At 34.5% G+C, this 16306-nt stretch overlaps 2 protein-coding genes across 2 annotated transcripts; one reads left to right on the top strand and one right to left on the bottom strand.

Moving 5' to 3' along the window:
• The first annotated feature begins 5040 nt into the window (after positions 1-5040).
• Positions 5041-8213, top strand: LOC141403783 (uncharacterized). The gene is made up of 2 exons (XM_073986747.1): positions 5041-7899; positions 7958-8213. Exons 1-2 carry the CDS (start codon positions 6990-6992, stop codon positions 8146-8148), a joined length of 1101 nt encoding a protein of 366 aa, XP_073842848.1. The 5' UTR covers positions 5041-6989; the 3' UTR covers positions 8149-8213.
• A 6116-nt stretch (positions 8214-14329) lies between these two features.
• On the bottom strand, positions 14330-15881 carry LOC141390702 (uncharacterized). Its single transcript, XM_073963640.1, has 2 exons — positions 14697-15881; positions 14330-14536 (listed from the first exon to the last, which is right to left on the bottom strand). The coding sequence occupies exons 1-2, from the start codon at positions 15739-15741 to the stop codon at positions 14343-14345; spliced, it is 1239 nt and encodes a 412-aa protein (XP_073819741.1). The 5' UTR covers positions 15742-15881; the 3' UTR covers positions 14330-14342.
• Between the last annotated feature and the right edge of the window lie 425 nt (positions 15882-16306).

The raw sequence follows: 16306 nt of genomic DNA, 5'->3' as shown, positions 1-16306 counted from the left end.
GAATACCATTTACTTTCTGTTGGAATCAATTAAACAGAATTGGGCAGATATAACACGTATGCTTGAGGAGAAGGACGAATACAGAAGAATATCTCACCTCAACTTGGGAACCATCAACGACATCGTTGAGATTCTTAAACCTTTTGAGGAGTCCTCACGACTATTGGAAGCTGAGAATTATCCCACATTGCATCATGTCATTCCTCAAATTCACAAATAGAAAAGTATATGCAGACAAACAAGCTACTCGGAAATCACGCGGAAATTTAAAGAAAGGCTACTGCATTATTTAGAAACATTGGTTGCCTCAAATATATTTGTTGTGCATAGGGTGGCACTCTTCTTGTTTCCACCAGCGAATAAACTTCATCATTTTGAGCAGAACGATGTGGAACAAATTCACGAGGAATGTATAAAAATGGCAAAGCATTATGAAAATTCTTCAAGTGATAGTTCATCAAATGATGTAGAAGATACAAATATTGAAGAAGATGCATTTTCCTTTTTTGTTCAAAGTTCAGCATTGCTAGGACAACGTGAGGGGTTGAGTAACGAAATAACCAGATACATTGCAAAAACCGTTTTTTATTATAAAGATTTCAATTTACTGAATTGGTGGGAGTTACATAAAAGTGAGTTCCCAATTCTTTATAAATTGAGTGTTTTTATATCAATGTCGTGCTTTGGTATTGTTAAAGTTACGAAGTTTTTCGGCAATTCACACACACACGACCCGAACGCAACGAAAGAGCACACAAATGTTTTGATTTGTTTTTGTTTTGCAGCATGCGTGCATACAACGTTACTAACACACTGTCAAAAGTTGCAAATATTGAGAATTTTGTGTGCCATCTTCTTGGTCGGCTATGTTTTATATTTGCCACACCTGCAAGTTCTGCAGCGTCAGAAAGAATTTTCTCTAGAGCACGTAATTTATTATCCGATAGAAGGTCAGTACTTGGTAAAAACACATCAAACGTTAACAATATTATGTTTTTAAATAGCAATTTAAATTTAAAAAGTATTATTTCAAATACTCTAAATATTGATTACTAATTTTACTTTTCACATATTTCTTTATTTTATTATATATTTATTTTATTTATCTTATTTAATTTTTTCTTTTTAATTTTTATAACTTAGTTATTCTTAGTTGTTTTAAATTTTTATGATTTTAATTACTTGAATAGTTTTTTGTTGGTCTAATTTTAATACAAACAAATATTTCAAATTTAATAATCTATCATTTTTTTCTCATGGTTTCAGGGTTTTCAGGAAGGTTTTCTGCCGTTTATTCAATAAAAAATAATTAAAAAACCTAACCATGTTTAATTTATATTATATTCAAATATTCTGGAATGCCGGTAATTTGTATTAAAAATTACAGACATTTTTGTGAAGATGTCAATGGATGTATGAGCTTACCACTAAGAGCAGAGATACATACAGTAAGCCACACATCACATTACACGTGGGAAGTGGTAACATCATTTCATTCATTTATTGCAGTATTGGCGATGTTTATTTCGAACGCCATAATCATTTTGTTATGGCAAAATAGTTTTAACGTTTACTCGATAATCGAGTTTCTTTAAAATCATTGAGATTGTATGATGTAATGTTATGAGAGGACATTCCTAAGGTAATAAACCACCTGAAAGTAAAAATCCTAATTTTCAAAAAAAGTCGTTTATTGTATCATAATGTCATAAAATTTATGTGAATTTCATTAAGGTTTTTCTTATTCATGTAACCTAATTCACACACGACATTTCATCACTCCAACAGGTAGAACATTTCGAATTGTTCAAACATTTGTCGCTTACACATATTTTATCACGCACCACTCAGCTGTTGTGTTGAGCGACTTTATCGTGGTGGTTGGTTTGGCTTGGGTGGTCTTGAAAATTTCGTTATGTAGCTTGGATGGTCTTGAAATTTTCGTTGTGTGGCTTGATTGACTCGAACATTTTGTTGTGTGAGTTGATTGACTCGAACATTTCGTTGTGTGGCTTGATTGACTAGAACATTTCGTTGAGTCGGCATAGCTTGACTGGTCTTGAAAATTTCGTTGAGTTGATTTACTTGACTCGTTTGTAGCGTTGACATACAACGACTTATCTTGTTTTTTGTTCCAAGGCTTGAATGGAGAAACAAGTGGCTTGTGCAGATGTTTAGTAAGCGCTCACTGACTATCTCAAACATATACACACATTTATGAATGGTGGTGGTTTATTAAAAGGCATAGAAAAAACCTATGTGTATAGGTACATAAAAAAATTCCAAAGAAATACATAACAGACTTTAATAAAAGAAAAACTGAATGAAAAATTTATAAAAAGTCGCACTTTTAAAAAGAAAAAAATATATAGAAACATCGTTGAACGCTTCTCCTTAGTTGCGAAACAAAACACATTTTCCTCAAAGTTGAAATCATCAGCGGGAAATCGGCATCTAGAAACAAATGGTTATATAATGCAATAAATAGGTACATCCATATTTCAAATATACATATCGTCGGTGTCATGCTTAAGTGTTCCATACGCCATTTTTGACTTTTTGAGATACAGGTGGTTTTTAGGGTTTTCCGGTATGCTCTTTCTGAATTTCTACTCGGCTTTCTCCTATCTGCTCTAGTTTCCGAGATATCCACGCCTCGACGGATAAGCATAATTTTTTTCAGTTATGAAATTAATATTTTAAAAACTTAGATGTTTAAAGACCCATTTCAAAAATCAGAATTTTAATTTTCGATTTAGGCAAATATGGAAAATTTTTTTATCAATTTGCAACTCGTACTTTAATTCGTTGATTTTAGCCATTGTTAAAACACTCTTGTGGGCTTGTGCGTTGTCTTGATGAAAAATTATTTTTTTGTGTTGTAAGCCAGGACGTTTTTCTCGAATTTGTACATTTAATTGATCCAAAAGGTTGCAATAGCACTCTGAATTTATTGTTTTACCCTTTTGCAGATAGTCAATCAATAAAATACCTTTGAAGTCCCAAAAAACCGTTGCCATAAGCTTACCAGCCGATTGAATTGTTTTTGCCTTCTTTGGGGCACTTCCTCCAGCTTCAGTCCATTGTTTGGATTGTTCTTTTGTCTCTGGAGTATAGTGGTGGATCCATGTCTTATCAACAGTTATGAAACGACGCTTAAAATCCATTTTATTTCGCTTAAAACGATCCAAACAAGCTTGAGAAATGTTCATTCTTATGCGTTTTTGATCGACTGTTAACAAATGCGGCACCCATCTTGCAGAAAGCTTTTTCATCTCTAGTTCTTCATGCAAAATTAAATGGACTCGATCATTTGAGATGCCCATGATATTAGCAATTTCACGCACTTTTATTCGTCGATCATTTAATACCATATCATGCACTTTGGCTACAATTTATGTTGTTCTTGTCGTTTTTGGACGTCCAATATGTGGTTCATCTTCAATGCTTGTACGACCACGTTTAAATTCAGCAAACTAATTTTTTACTGTTGCATATGAAGAAGCACTTCCACCTAACACATTTACCATATCATTATGAATTTCTTGTCCCGATAAACCTTTTTTATGTAAATATTTAATGACAGCACGCATTTCTAATTTTTCCATTGTAAAAAAATTGCGGATGCGTCTTTTTTGAACACCTGTTTCTATATGAAGGAGTTGCCAGATCGAAACAAAATTTAACATGTGTTCATAACAGAGACGGAAGTTTCCAAAACACTTAACTTTTTTCTGTTTATACCGCGCTTTTTGTGCTAGGCTAAGAAGTTTCCGAACTGCCCTCGTAAGAACATCAAATGTCAAATTACAGCTAGTTCTATAAAAAATGTAGCTAAACTCCTAAAAGTTTTGTGTTTGCAGTGAACCTTAAATGTCAAATTACGAGTAGTTCAATCAAGAAATGTGTTTAAAGCCCTCAAAATATCGAAAATGGAAGGTATCATTATATAGAGGGTATACGAAAACATGGACATATTTTTGGTGGATAAGGGTTGGGACTACTAAGACCCTCAGCTGTCAAATTACAGCCAGTTCAGTTAAAATTTGTAGCTTAAATACTAAAACTACCGAACGGAACCGATATATGGAGCGATATCAAAACGAGCTTAACCTACCTATGGACAAAATACAATAGGATGCAAAAATATAGCGTCCTAGCTCAATTATTGCGGGCGCTAGAGTGATTAAAATAGACGGACATGATTAGATTCCAAATGTTAACCAATTTAGTTTTTTATTTTTTTTTTTTTTGGTAAAATAACAAATATTTCACACAGGTATAAAGGAAATATTGACAAATTTTAAACAATTAAGAAATAAAAATAGGTAAAAAACTTTTTAAGTTAAACGGTTTTATGTAAAACATACATTGCAATGTTTAAGATAAATGTACTAAAAACCAAAAAATATTAAAATAGATACAGTCGTGGGAATTATAAACATATGCATAGACTAGACTAAAATAAAACCGTGGGGCACGTCAATTGTCTACAATCGTTGATTAAAATGTTTGTTTTGTAATGTTACACTATAATTAGGCAGTTGTTCAACCGACAACGATGGACGTGTGATAAGTAGGGCTAGAATGTGGAAACAAGCTAGCAAGCTCGATTATAAGCGAGTTTTAAGGTTTCATAGTGGTGAGCGAGTAGTAGTACGATAAACTAGTTGAAACATCTCTTTTATTTACATGGAGTGTATAACTATTGGAATTTCCATGAGCAAGAAAATAGTAAGTAATTTCCTCAGCGTCTGCGGGCCAACTGCCTAACGACGAATTAAACGATTCTTCTATCGCACATTAAGTCGATAATTTGTAGACAATTGACGTGCCCCACGGTTTTATTTTAGTCTAGTCTATGCATATGTTTATAATTCCCACGACTGTATCTATTTTTTTATTTTTTGGTTTTTAATTACATTTATCTTAAACATTGCAATGTATGTTTTACATAAAACCGTTTAACTTAAAAAGTTTTTTTTACCTATTTTTATTTTCTAGTTTTTAGTTTTTATTTCGCATTCTGTTTAATTAATTTAGTGCTTCATTATTGCAAGGTTTCTTGCCCGTTAGTTTATTGCAGTCCAACTCCTCTATACGTAGTCCCTGCAAAGATCTTACTCTACTAAGAGCCACGTAGGCTTGACCTTCTTCAAACAGTTTCGCACCTAAGTATACGACTGCGTGATCCACAGTGCTGCCCTGCATTTTATGTATTGTAGAAGCCCATGATAGTATTAAAGGCAACATTCTTCTTTCAGCCGTCCCGTAATTGTACTTAGCTAAAAACTGTATGGCTTTCGGGTGTATAAGATGTACTGCATAGTGCACTGTATTCTTCTTGTCAAGCCCTTTTATTTGATACTCATATTGGTGGGATTGATAAAAAATTGTTATCAGCCATTTGGTAGCGGCGGCCATCTTAGATTTCAATTTTGCATAGTAAATTGTATTCTACTTGTTGAGACCTTTCATTTGATACCCATGTTGATGGGATTGATAAAACCTAAGTTATCCGCCATTTTGTAGAGGCCGCCATCTTGGATTTAAATTTTATATAGTACATTGTATTCTACTGGTTGAGCACTTTCATTTGATACCCATATTGATGGGATTGATAAAACCTACGTTATCTGCCATTGTGTAGCGGCCGCCATCTTGGATTTCAATTTTTTATAGTATATTGTATTCTGCTTCTTGAGCCGTTTCATTTAATACCCATATTGATGGGATTGATAAAACCTACGTTATCCTCCATTTTGTAGCGGCCGTCATCTTGGATTTCAATTTTTTATAGTATATTGTATTCTGCTTGTTGAGCCCTTTCATTTGATACCCATATTGATGGGATTGATAAAACCTACGTTATCCGCCATTTTGTAGCGGCCGCCATCTTGGATTTAAATTTTTTATAGTATATTGTTCTGCTTGTTGAGCCCTTTCATTTGATACCCATATTGATGGGATTAATACAACCTACGTTATCCGCCATTTTGTAGCGGCCGCCATCTTGGATTTCAATTTTTTATAGTATATTGTATTCTGCTTGTTGAGCCCTTTCATTTGATACCCATATTGATGTGATTGATAAAACCTACGTTATCCGCCATTTTATAGCGGCCGCCATCTTGGATTTCAATTTTTTATAGTATTTTGTATTCTTCTTGTTGAGCCCTTTCATTTGATACCCATATTGATGGGATTAATACAACCTACGTTATCCGCCATTTTGTAGCGGCCGCCATCTTGAATTTATAATGATAATGAATAAACATAATTGTATTGTCACCAAAATCCAAAGTGTATACAAAATTTCAGATTAATCGGTTGACAGGACGAGGGTGAAATTTGAATTACTAAATTTGACCCAAGAATAAATAATAAAACAAAAGGGGTGAGCTAAATAAAACCTTTTAAAAATAGTAATTATTCGAATCCTACTACCAAATAGGACTTCAAATTTTTGTGAATAATCCTGGTTTAATACAAAAAAATCAAGAAAATCGAAGAGTACAATAATTGATAAAAATTGATTTTAAATTGCATATAAGCCCAGTGTGCAAAAAATCTATTTTTTATTAGATAGATGATAACAAAGTAAAAATATAAAATACAAAAAAAGATTTTTTTTCCATTTGGGCCAATATAAAAAAATATGAGTTTTTCTTTGCATATTGTTTTTACAAAATTCGACTTTATCAATTCGAAAAAAAAAATCTGAAAATATAATAAATTTCACTCAGAAATCCCCATATATAATTTAAGGGTCGCAAATGGATATTTCAATGCGTTAGAAGCGGTAAAACAAACCTAATATACCCTCCTTTTTATAGTTAAGGGTGCATAAAAAAATATTTCATACTGCTTCTTGGTTTACATGTTTGAATTTTTGAGGCAGTGAGAATTGTGGCTTATTTCTCCATAACAGTTTATTGCTTTATTTATTCACTCTAATACGTCTATTTTTTGAAAGATGCTGCGTTACAATGTTTATATATGTCAATCATTTTTTAACCAACTTATCCATTGCAGATGATTCGACCAAACCGATATGTTTTATGTTAAAAGTTGGCCCTGATACAGACCTTTTTCGTGAGATGACGGAATCCCATGATATATTCGGTACCGAAAGTGGCATGTATAGCGAAGTAGTTCCAGAAATGGAACAAATATTTGCCGATGCAGGTGTCAATGTGAAATTTGGTGCAAGGTCGTACACTTTACCCACCAATCAACCATATGTTTTATTGGAGAATCTCAAAGAAAAAGACTTTCGAAATGCCAATCGTTTGGAAGGTCTTGATATGGATCATACTAAGTGCGTACTTAAAAAAATGGCCCAATGGCATGCTGCTTCAGCAGTTAGGATAGCAACCAAGGGCATGTATCCTGATGTCTACAACGATGGCTACGTTAGACCAAAATCCTATGATTTCATTAAAAGCATGTTTGAATCTTCGACCAAAATATTGTTCGCATGTATTCGAGAATATTCCAATTCCGATATGTATTATGATAAAGTTGTGAAGATGCATGATAGTGTAGGTGAAAAGGTTTTTCAAACTGCTGACCACAAGCACGATGAAGGTTTTAAAGTTCTCAATCATGGTGATGCTTGGGTAAATAATATTATGTTCCAATATAACGAAGAGACGGGTGAAATTCTTGATACCTATTTTGTTGACTATCAAATACCTCGTTGTACAACACCGGCCCAAGATTTACTCTACTTTATTTTTTCGTCTACTCAATTGGAGATTAAGTTAGAGAAATTTGATTATTTGCTTGCATTCTATCATCGCCATTTGGAAGAAAATCTAAAGTTGCTTAAATATCCCAAGAACATACCAACGCTAAGGGATATACATTTAATGATATACAAGGACGGAATATGGGGTAAGTAAACAAATACCCTGTTTCTACATACTATTATCTCACATATGTATATTTTTAGCTTACAGCACAGTTGCAAATCTTTTAGCCACTGTTTTATGCGATCCAAGTGATAATGCCAATTTTGATAATTTAATCGGAGATTCTGATGCTGGTTTAAACTTTAAGAAGCAAATGTTTTCAAATCCCCGATATCGTAAGCACATGGAGGCCATATTGCCATGGCTGTTAAATCGTGGTTTGCTTGAATAATTATCGGCACAAGAGAGATATAGATAAATTTTAAATAAATTGTTGTAGTTGTAATCAAAAGTTCAGACAATAGGCCTTTTCGAAAACTTCGCAAGTAAAAAGTATTTGCAAGTTCTTGCAACAAATACATGTATAACTAAAAAATAAACAAATTAACTCGTAAGGGGGTGTGTCTTAGTAAAAATGTAAGTTAAGAAGTACATTTCACTCATTTACTCATAGAGTGTCACATCTAAAATAACTCACTTTCGTGGAAGACACGTTTTAAGATATATAAGATTAGTTTCTATTTTATATATAATTTTAGTTTCTATTTTAAAAAGGTTATTACACAAAAAATAAAAAAAAACTACTTTTGCAATATTTTGCAAAGAGCTAGACAAGCATGATTTAAAGAGTTTTAGTTCTTCATACACAAAAAAAAAAACAAGTAAGAGAGCTATAGTTGGACGGGGCCGACCATGTGATACATTAAACCAGGGGTGCTCAAATTGAAAATGTGTTTATCCGTTGCAGTCCAAACAACGTCTGATGCTTACTCTCAATTTACACTACCGTGAATAACCGAGCACCCCTGCCCTACACTACTTCCTCTGGGCAGTTTTTTCCACGGAATTTATTTTATATGATTGCGATGTTATTGATATAATTAATTTATATTATTGCATCATTTATTATTGTTATAATTTGCATGAAAGGAGAGGTCAAGAGTTGGTTTTTAAAGTTCGTGTTCGTAATTTGTTGGAATATGTATCCATAAATTAACATTTGGACCAACAATTAATTTTGGATATTTTTCCCACAATGGTCAATGACCAATTTCAACCGCAAAATACTATACGATCATTTATCAAAATTATTGTCATTTTCCTTGACCAAACCTCTTACTTCGAGCAACAATTTGTTATTATCACTATTAAAAAATAACTGTGACCACTAGCGTGATTATGGTTACACTACACATAAGTAAAACTGTGGAATCCCTGTTTATAGTAGGCTGTAACTATGTTATCTGACCACGTACATCGGCATAATTGCCATCAATGGAAATGTCAAAAGTTCCTCTTCTAAATATACTTATGGAACATATCTTCTAGAAACAAAGATATAGTCATTATACTAAAAATTTTACCAATTTTCACACAAAAGTTTTGGTCTATTTCACCCGCTAAATATTATCTGATAATCTTATTAAATTGCAAGCTTCCCCTTTGTCGAACCCCAAACCTTACTTAAAATTTCGCGTCGATCGGACTATTATTGCGACCTACAGAGCAGCCAGCAAATCGGATCAAAATGTTGTTTTTGGTCCAAATAGGAACAATTATTTTTCTTTCATTTATGAAAGTGTGGTCTAAGCTCTTCCTAATATTCCTTGCAGGAGCAGTATATCTTAACTAATCGTAATCGATCCAAAACATGGACCAATATTTACAATTTTCCGAATAAAGCTTTTGTATCCTCGAGCTATTTTTGTTGACCGACACGCTAACCTGTACTGAGAAATTTCTGGAGGAATGTTTTTGTATCGCCAACGAAGACTAAAGCTGAAAACACATCCAACGATTGGGTAAAGTTTTGTGTCGTTTTGGCCGTTTTTACACTGTTGGGCATGATGCCGAAAAATTCAAATTCATTTGAAATATATGCCGGGAAACATATCAACGCTGGACTTTGGTGTCGGCGTCGCCCTGTTGTTGTTGTTTTTTTCTCAACGCCCAACACAACATTTTACTCAAACGTTGGATGTGTTTTCATACATATTTCAGTCATTTCAGTTGAACAATGCGGCTAATGTGTGGGGATACCGTTTTATGGGGGCTATATAAAGTCAGCAGGTACCGTTCTATGGGGACTATATGAAGACGTAGACATATACCGATAAATTTCAGGTGGAAAGTCTTATAACCGCAACGAAGACTATACAAAATTTCAGCCATTTCGTGGGTATATTGTACAGCTAGCAAAAATCTGTGGTATTCAATATCGATAGATAGTTTTGTCTATCGATATTATCGGATTAAAACCCCTAACCTAAAATCTATTGAAATGAATAGAAATTGTGCCACTTTTCGGGTTTGTGGATGTCAGAAAGTATATCCGTAGTAACACGTGCAAATTTGTAGGAAAAGTAAATTGTATTTTTTGTATATTTATTAAAGAAAAGCAAATGTTTTTTTTTCACTTTTATATTTCTTTGAAGTACATGTGCAAAATGTAAAAAAAGCATAGATATTTTCGCCATTTTTATTTACAAATTAGTGGTTATGACTAATTAACGATAATATCTACAGCTATAATTATATATATAATAATAATAATTGTTCCACAAACATCCCAGACGGGACAGGGGAGACTTCTCTATCGACAGCTATCGATTTTATTAAATTAAATATCGAACATACCGTTCTATGGGGACTATATGAAGACGTAGACATATACCGATAAATTTCAGGTGGAAAGTCTTATAACCGCAACGAAGACTATACAAAATTTCAGCCATTTCGTGGGTATATTGTACAGCTAGCAAAAATCTGTGGTATTCAATATCGATAGATAGTTTTGTCTATCGATATTATCGGATTAAAACCCCTAACCTAAAATCTATTGAAATGAATAGAAATTGTGCCACTTTTCGGGTTTGTGGATGTCAGAAAGTATATCCGTAGTAACACGTGCAAATTTGTAGGAAAAGTAAATTGTATTTTTTGTATATTTATTAAAGAAAAGCAAATGTTTTTTTTTCACTTTTATATTTCTTTGAAGTACATGTGCAAAATGTAAAAAAAGCATAGATATTTTCGCCATTTTTATTTACAAATTAGTGGTTATGACTAATTAACGATAATATCTACAGCTATAATTATATATATAATAATAATAATTGTTCCACAAACATCCCAGACGGGACAGGGGAGACTTCTCTATCGACAGCTATCGATTTTATTAAATTAAATATCGAACATATCTAATGTTGGGAATATCGATGGTTTGCCAGCTCAAGTATATTGAAAACACAATATGAGGATAATGAGGCTATAACCTTCAAAATAACGTAAATCGAGAGGTACCGTTCTATGGGTGAAATATGAAGTCGTGGACCTATACCGATAAATTTCGGGTGGAAAGAAGACTAAATACCAAATTGCAGCCATTTCGGGGGTATATTGAGCTCACAACCTTCAAAATACCGAAAATCGGAAGGTACCTTTCTATGGGGGCGATATGAAGACCTTGACCTATACCGACAAATTTCAGGTGGAAAGTTTAGTACCTCCAACGGAGACTAAATATCAAATTCCAGCCATTTCAGTTGTATATTAAGGCTAAGACCTTGAATATTACGAAAATGGAGAGGTACCGCTCTTTGGGGGCTATACGAAGACGTTGACCTATACCGACAAATTTCAAGTGGAAAGTTTTACTTCCCCTACGAAGACTAAATACCAAATTTCAGACATTTCGGTGGTATATTTGAAGCCACACACTTCAAAATATCGAAAACCGGGAGGTACCGTTCTATGGGGGCGATATGAAGACGTTGACCTATACCGACAAATTTCAGATGGAAAGTTTAGTACCTCCAATGGAGACTAAATACCAAATTTCAGCCATTTCGGTGGTATATTTGAGGCCACAAACTTCAAAATATCGAAAATCGGGAGGAACCGTTCTATGGGTGTTATATGAAATCGTGGACCTATAAAAACAAATTTCGGGTGGGAAGTTTTATACCCCCAACGAATACCAAGTACCCTATTTCAGCCATTTCTGTGGGATTATGAGGCCACAACCTTCTAAATACCGAAAATCGGAAGTTACCTTTCTATGGGGGTGACCGACAAATTTCTGGTGGAAAGTTTAGTACCCCCAACGGAGACTAAATATCAAATTCCAGCCATTTTAGAGGTATATTAAGGCTAAAACCTTGAAAATTCCGAAAATGTAGAGGTACCGTTCTTTGGGCGCTATACGAAGACGTGGACCTATACCGACAAATTCCAGGTGGAAAGTTTTATTTCCCCTACGAAGACTAAATACCAAATTTCAGACATTTCGGTAGTATATTTGAAACCACAAACTTCAAAATATCGAAAAGTGGGAGGTACCGTTCTATGGGGGCGATATGAAGACGTTGACCTATACCGACAAATTTCAGGTGGAAAAATTAGTACCTCCAATGGAGACTAAAAACCAAATTTCAGCCATTTCGGTGGTATATTTGAGGCCACAAACTTCTAAATATCGAAAATCGGGAGGTACCGTTCTATGGGTGTTATATGAAATCGTGGACCTATACCAACAAATTTCGGTTGAAGCCACACACTTCAAAATATCGAAAACCGAGAGGTACCGTTCTATGGGGGCGATATGAAGACGTTGACCTATACCGACAAATTTCAGATGGAAAGTTTAGTACCTCCAATGGAGACTAAATACCAAATTTCAGCCATTTCGGTGGTATATTTGAGGCCACAAACTTCAAAATATCGGAAATCGGGAGGTACCGTTCTATGGGTGTTATATGAAATCGTGGACCTATACCAACAAATTTCGGTTGGAAAGTTTTATACCCCCAACGAAGACTAAGTACCAAATTGCAGCCATTTCTGTGGGATTATGAGGGCACAACCTTCTAAATACCGAAAATCGGAAGTTACCTTTCTATGGGGGTGATATTAAGACGTTGACCGACAAATTTCTGGTGGAAAGTTTAGTACCCCCAACGGAGACTAAATATCAAATTCCAGCCATTTTAGAGGTATATTAAGGCTAAAACCTTGAAAATTCCGAAAATGTAAAGGTACCGTTCTTTGGGCGCTATACGAAGACGTGGACCTATACCGACAAATTCCAGGTGGAAAGTTTTATTTCCCCTACGAAGACTAAATACCAAATTTCAGACATTTCGGTAGTATATTTGAAACCACAAACTTCAAAATATCGAAAAGTGGGAGGTACCGTTCTATGGGAGCGATATGAAGACGTTGACCTATACCGACAAATTTCAGGTGGAAAAATTAGTACCTCCAATGGAGACTAAAAACCAAATTTCAGCCATTTCGGTGGTATATTTGAGGCCACAAACTTCAAAATATCGGAAATCGGGAGGTACCGTTCTATGGGTGTTATATGAAATCGTGGACCTATACCAACAAATTTCGGTTGGAAAGTTTTATACCCCCAACGAAGACTAAGTACCAAATTGCAGCCATTTCGGGGGTATATTGAGGCCACAACTTTCAAAATACCGAAAATAGGAAGGTACCTTTCTATGGGGGCGATATTAAGACGTTGGCCGACAAATTTCCGGTGGACAGTTTAGTACCCACAACGGAGACTAAATATCAAATTCCAGCCATTTCAGTGGTATATTAAGGCTAAGACCTTAAAAATTCCGAAAATGGAGAGGTACCGTTCTTTGGGGGCTATACAAAGACGTGGACCTATACCGACAAATTTCAGGTGGAAAGTTTTATTTCCCCTACGAAGACTAAATACCAAATTTCAGACATTTCGGTAGTATATTTGAAGCCACAAACTTTAAAATATCGAAAATCGGGAGGAACCGTTCTATGGGGGCTATATGAAGTCTAGGTCCACGACCAATTTCGGGTGGAAAGTTGTGCACCTCCAACGCAGTCTAAGCACCAAATTTCAGCCATTTCGGTGGCATAATGGAACTATAACCTTCAAAATATCGAAAAACGGGAGATACCGTTCTATGGGTGTTATATGAAGTCGTGGACATATATCGACAAATTTCGGGTTGGAAAGTTGTTTACCCCCAACGAAGACTAAGTACCAAATTTCAACCATTTCGCTAGGATATTGAGGCTAAATCCTTCAAAATACCGAAAATCGGGAAAATCAATACCGAACATCCTCGGAGTAATAGAAACTTCTGTATTAAATTATAAATCTCTATCTTAAAAATTGCGTGTTGTATCTTGGTTTTAACAGACGGACAGACAGACGTACATGACTATTTCGACTAAGAATTTTATGCTGATCCAGAAAATATATACCCCCTAGGGTCTTTAACGAATATTTCGATGTGTTACAAACGGAATGACACGTTTAATCATACCCTCCATATTATGGTGGAGGGTACACAAATCGGTTTGTATGAAGTTATGGTAAGGATAATAAGGATATAAGTAAGTACTAAATATATTTCATTTATTTAAATTTTAATAATCAAATGCACCTCTATTATTCAGCCATGGTACAATCACGTCTAAATGTTTCAAATATCTTTCGTTAAAATACATTAAATTTTTAAATTGTTCACCCTCTTCAGATTCTCTTGTTAAATTGTCAATATTGGCCGTTTCGGTGGGTTCACATAATACTCCGGCCATAATACTGGAAATGGTGAGAATACCTACATTGGGAAGAGCATAGATAAATTTTTTAATTATAATGTCACTGTAAAGTGGGGTATACACCTACAAACTACAATGAATGACTTTTCCAAAAACGTCAAAATTATTTTGAAATGACGAAAAAGTTTGAAGGTTTTTACCCCATCAACAAATACCTACCCCATATTCCATATTTCAGCAACATTTGATGGATACTCCTTAACGAGGGCAGTTTCTGTTCATATTTTAGCAATATTAAATTTTCCACTAATTTCTCGTGATAAAATTGAATCATTTCATCGAAACGTTCCACTTTTAATTCCAATTTAGCTGAGGAAAATATAAAATAGTACAAATCCATAGCTGGTGAACCATAAAGCGGTACTTGTAAGTCCACAAAATATGTCGATTGTATTCTACCTACTTCATCATATTGGAACATTATGTTATTGGACCAACAATCACCATGATTTAGGACATTAAATTCCTCTTCATCGGCTTGATAGATGACACGAAGTTTCTCAGCAAAGTCACAACTTAAATTTTCTAATTTTTCGTAGTAATCCATGTAATGAGGTAATTTCCTTACAGCTTTCAGAATGTTCTTTATGGAGTCATTAAATAATACATTCAACAATTCTTTGGCATTTTCATTGAGAATTCCTCTCTTAGTAGTTAAAGTTGGATGGAGTTCTTTACACACAGCCGATGCAGCATGCCATTGGGCCATTTTACAAATAACACTTCTGCAGTGTTCCATATCGAGACCATCTAAACGTTTCAGAGTCTTAAAACCGCTTCTTGTTAAATCTTCCAACACAATGTGTCTTTCCTTGGTATTCAATCGATAAGAATGGGCACCAAATCGAACTTGTTTTCCAGCATTGCGGTAGACCCTCTCAATTTGAGGTATTACTTTCTCATACATTTGTGTTTCGGTTTCAAAAAGTTGCCATGCATCCCATTGTTCTTGTAAATGTTGATTTTTATTTGGAACCTTAAGCATAAAAGTTTGGGTATTACTGGATCCATCGTTAAGTTTGACTACCAACTCAACTTTTAACATTGTTGAAGCGTAATTTTCTCCCGGCGCCAAAGCTGGGAATACTTTAAACTCACAAATTTCTTTGACATCTTGACCAGATTCCCTTAAAACTGTATTAAATAAATGTTCTTCTACCCAGTGTGGAATATTTGAAGCACTGTTCGTGTTAGTACCAGACATTGTGGTGGGTAAAAATCAACTGTCAGCGTTTTTGTTCTTATCGGCGAACACCATCAACACACAAATCAGTTAAGTGCTACTGTAATCAGTAAAAGAGCTTTTTAAGTTCTCGTTTTTGTTTATTAGTAAACAAAAAGCTATCTCCGAAGTTAGATTCTGAAAAATGTTGAGTCTGTTTACTCGATATTTGGTAACAATTGTTACTGGACGTTGTCTGTTAACACAAAACAGACCATATCAGTTGGTGTTTGGCGTCTATAACTGGAAAGACTTGGACGTCTAGTCTTGATGAGTGTTTGTAACACACTGAAAATTATTGGAAAGTTTGTATTTAAGACGTATTTGTGATAATCTAACTTAGTCCAACAATTATTGTATCTATCAGTGGCTACCTACTGATGTGGCTGGCTACCTAATTAACACGTATGAATTTTTTGTTGGATTTTTCCAGCCGTTTCCTAGTCCAAATGTGTTTTTTCTAAGTGACTTCGTTAATCCTAATGGAATTGTAAACTAACCCAACTAATGTTCAGTTTTTGGGAAAGTTCGAAGAAGAATTAGGTAG

The sequence above is a fragment of the Musca autumnalis genome, unplaced genomic scaffold, assembly GCF_047663935.1.
Source record: "Musca autumnalis isolate F117 unplaced genomic scaffold, ASM4766393v1 scaffold_1, whole genome shotgun sequence".
NCBI lineage: Eukaryota > Metazoa > Arthropoda > Insecta > Diptera > Muscidae > Musca > Musca autumnalis.
Note: the sequence above shows the minus strand (reverse complement) of the source record. Positions and strands in the feature narration are given on the sequence as shown.

Bases quoted from the DNA above. Each gene is read 5' to 3' on its own strand.
- LOC141403783 (XM_073986747.1), top strand. From the start codon at position 6,990: ATGTTTATATATGTCAATCATTTTTTAACCAACTTATCCATTGCAGAT. The intron at 7,900-7,957 runs GTAAGTAAACAA...GTATATTTTTAG, and splicing joins ATACAAGGACGGAATATGGG to CTTACAGCACAGTTGCAAAT.
- LOC141390702 (XM_073963640.1), bottom strand. From the start codon at position 15,741: ATGTCTGGTACTAACACGAACAGTGCTTCAAATATTCCACACTGGGTA. The intron at 14,537-14,696 runs GTAGGTATTTGT...TTCCCAATGTAG, and splicing joins GCTGAAATATGGAATATGGG to GTATTCTCACCATTTCCAGT.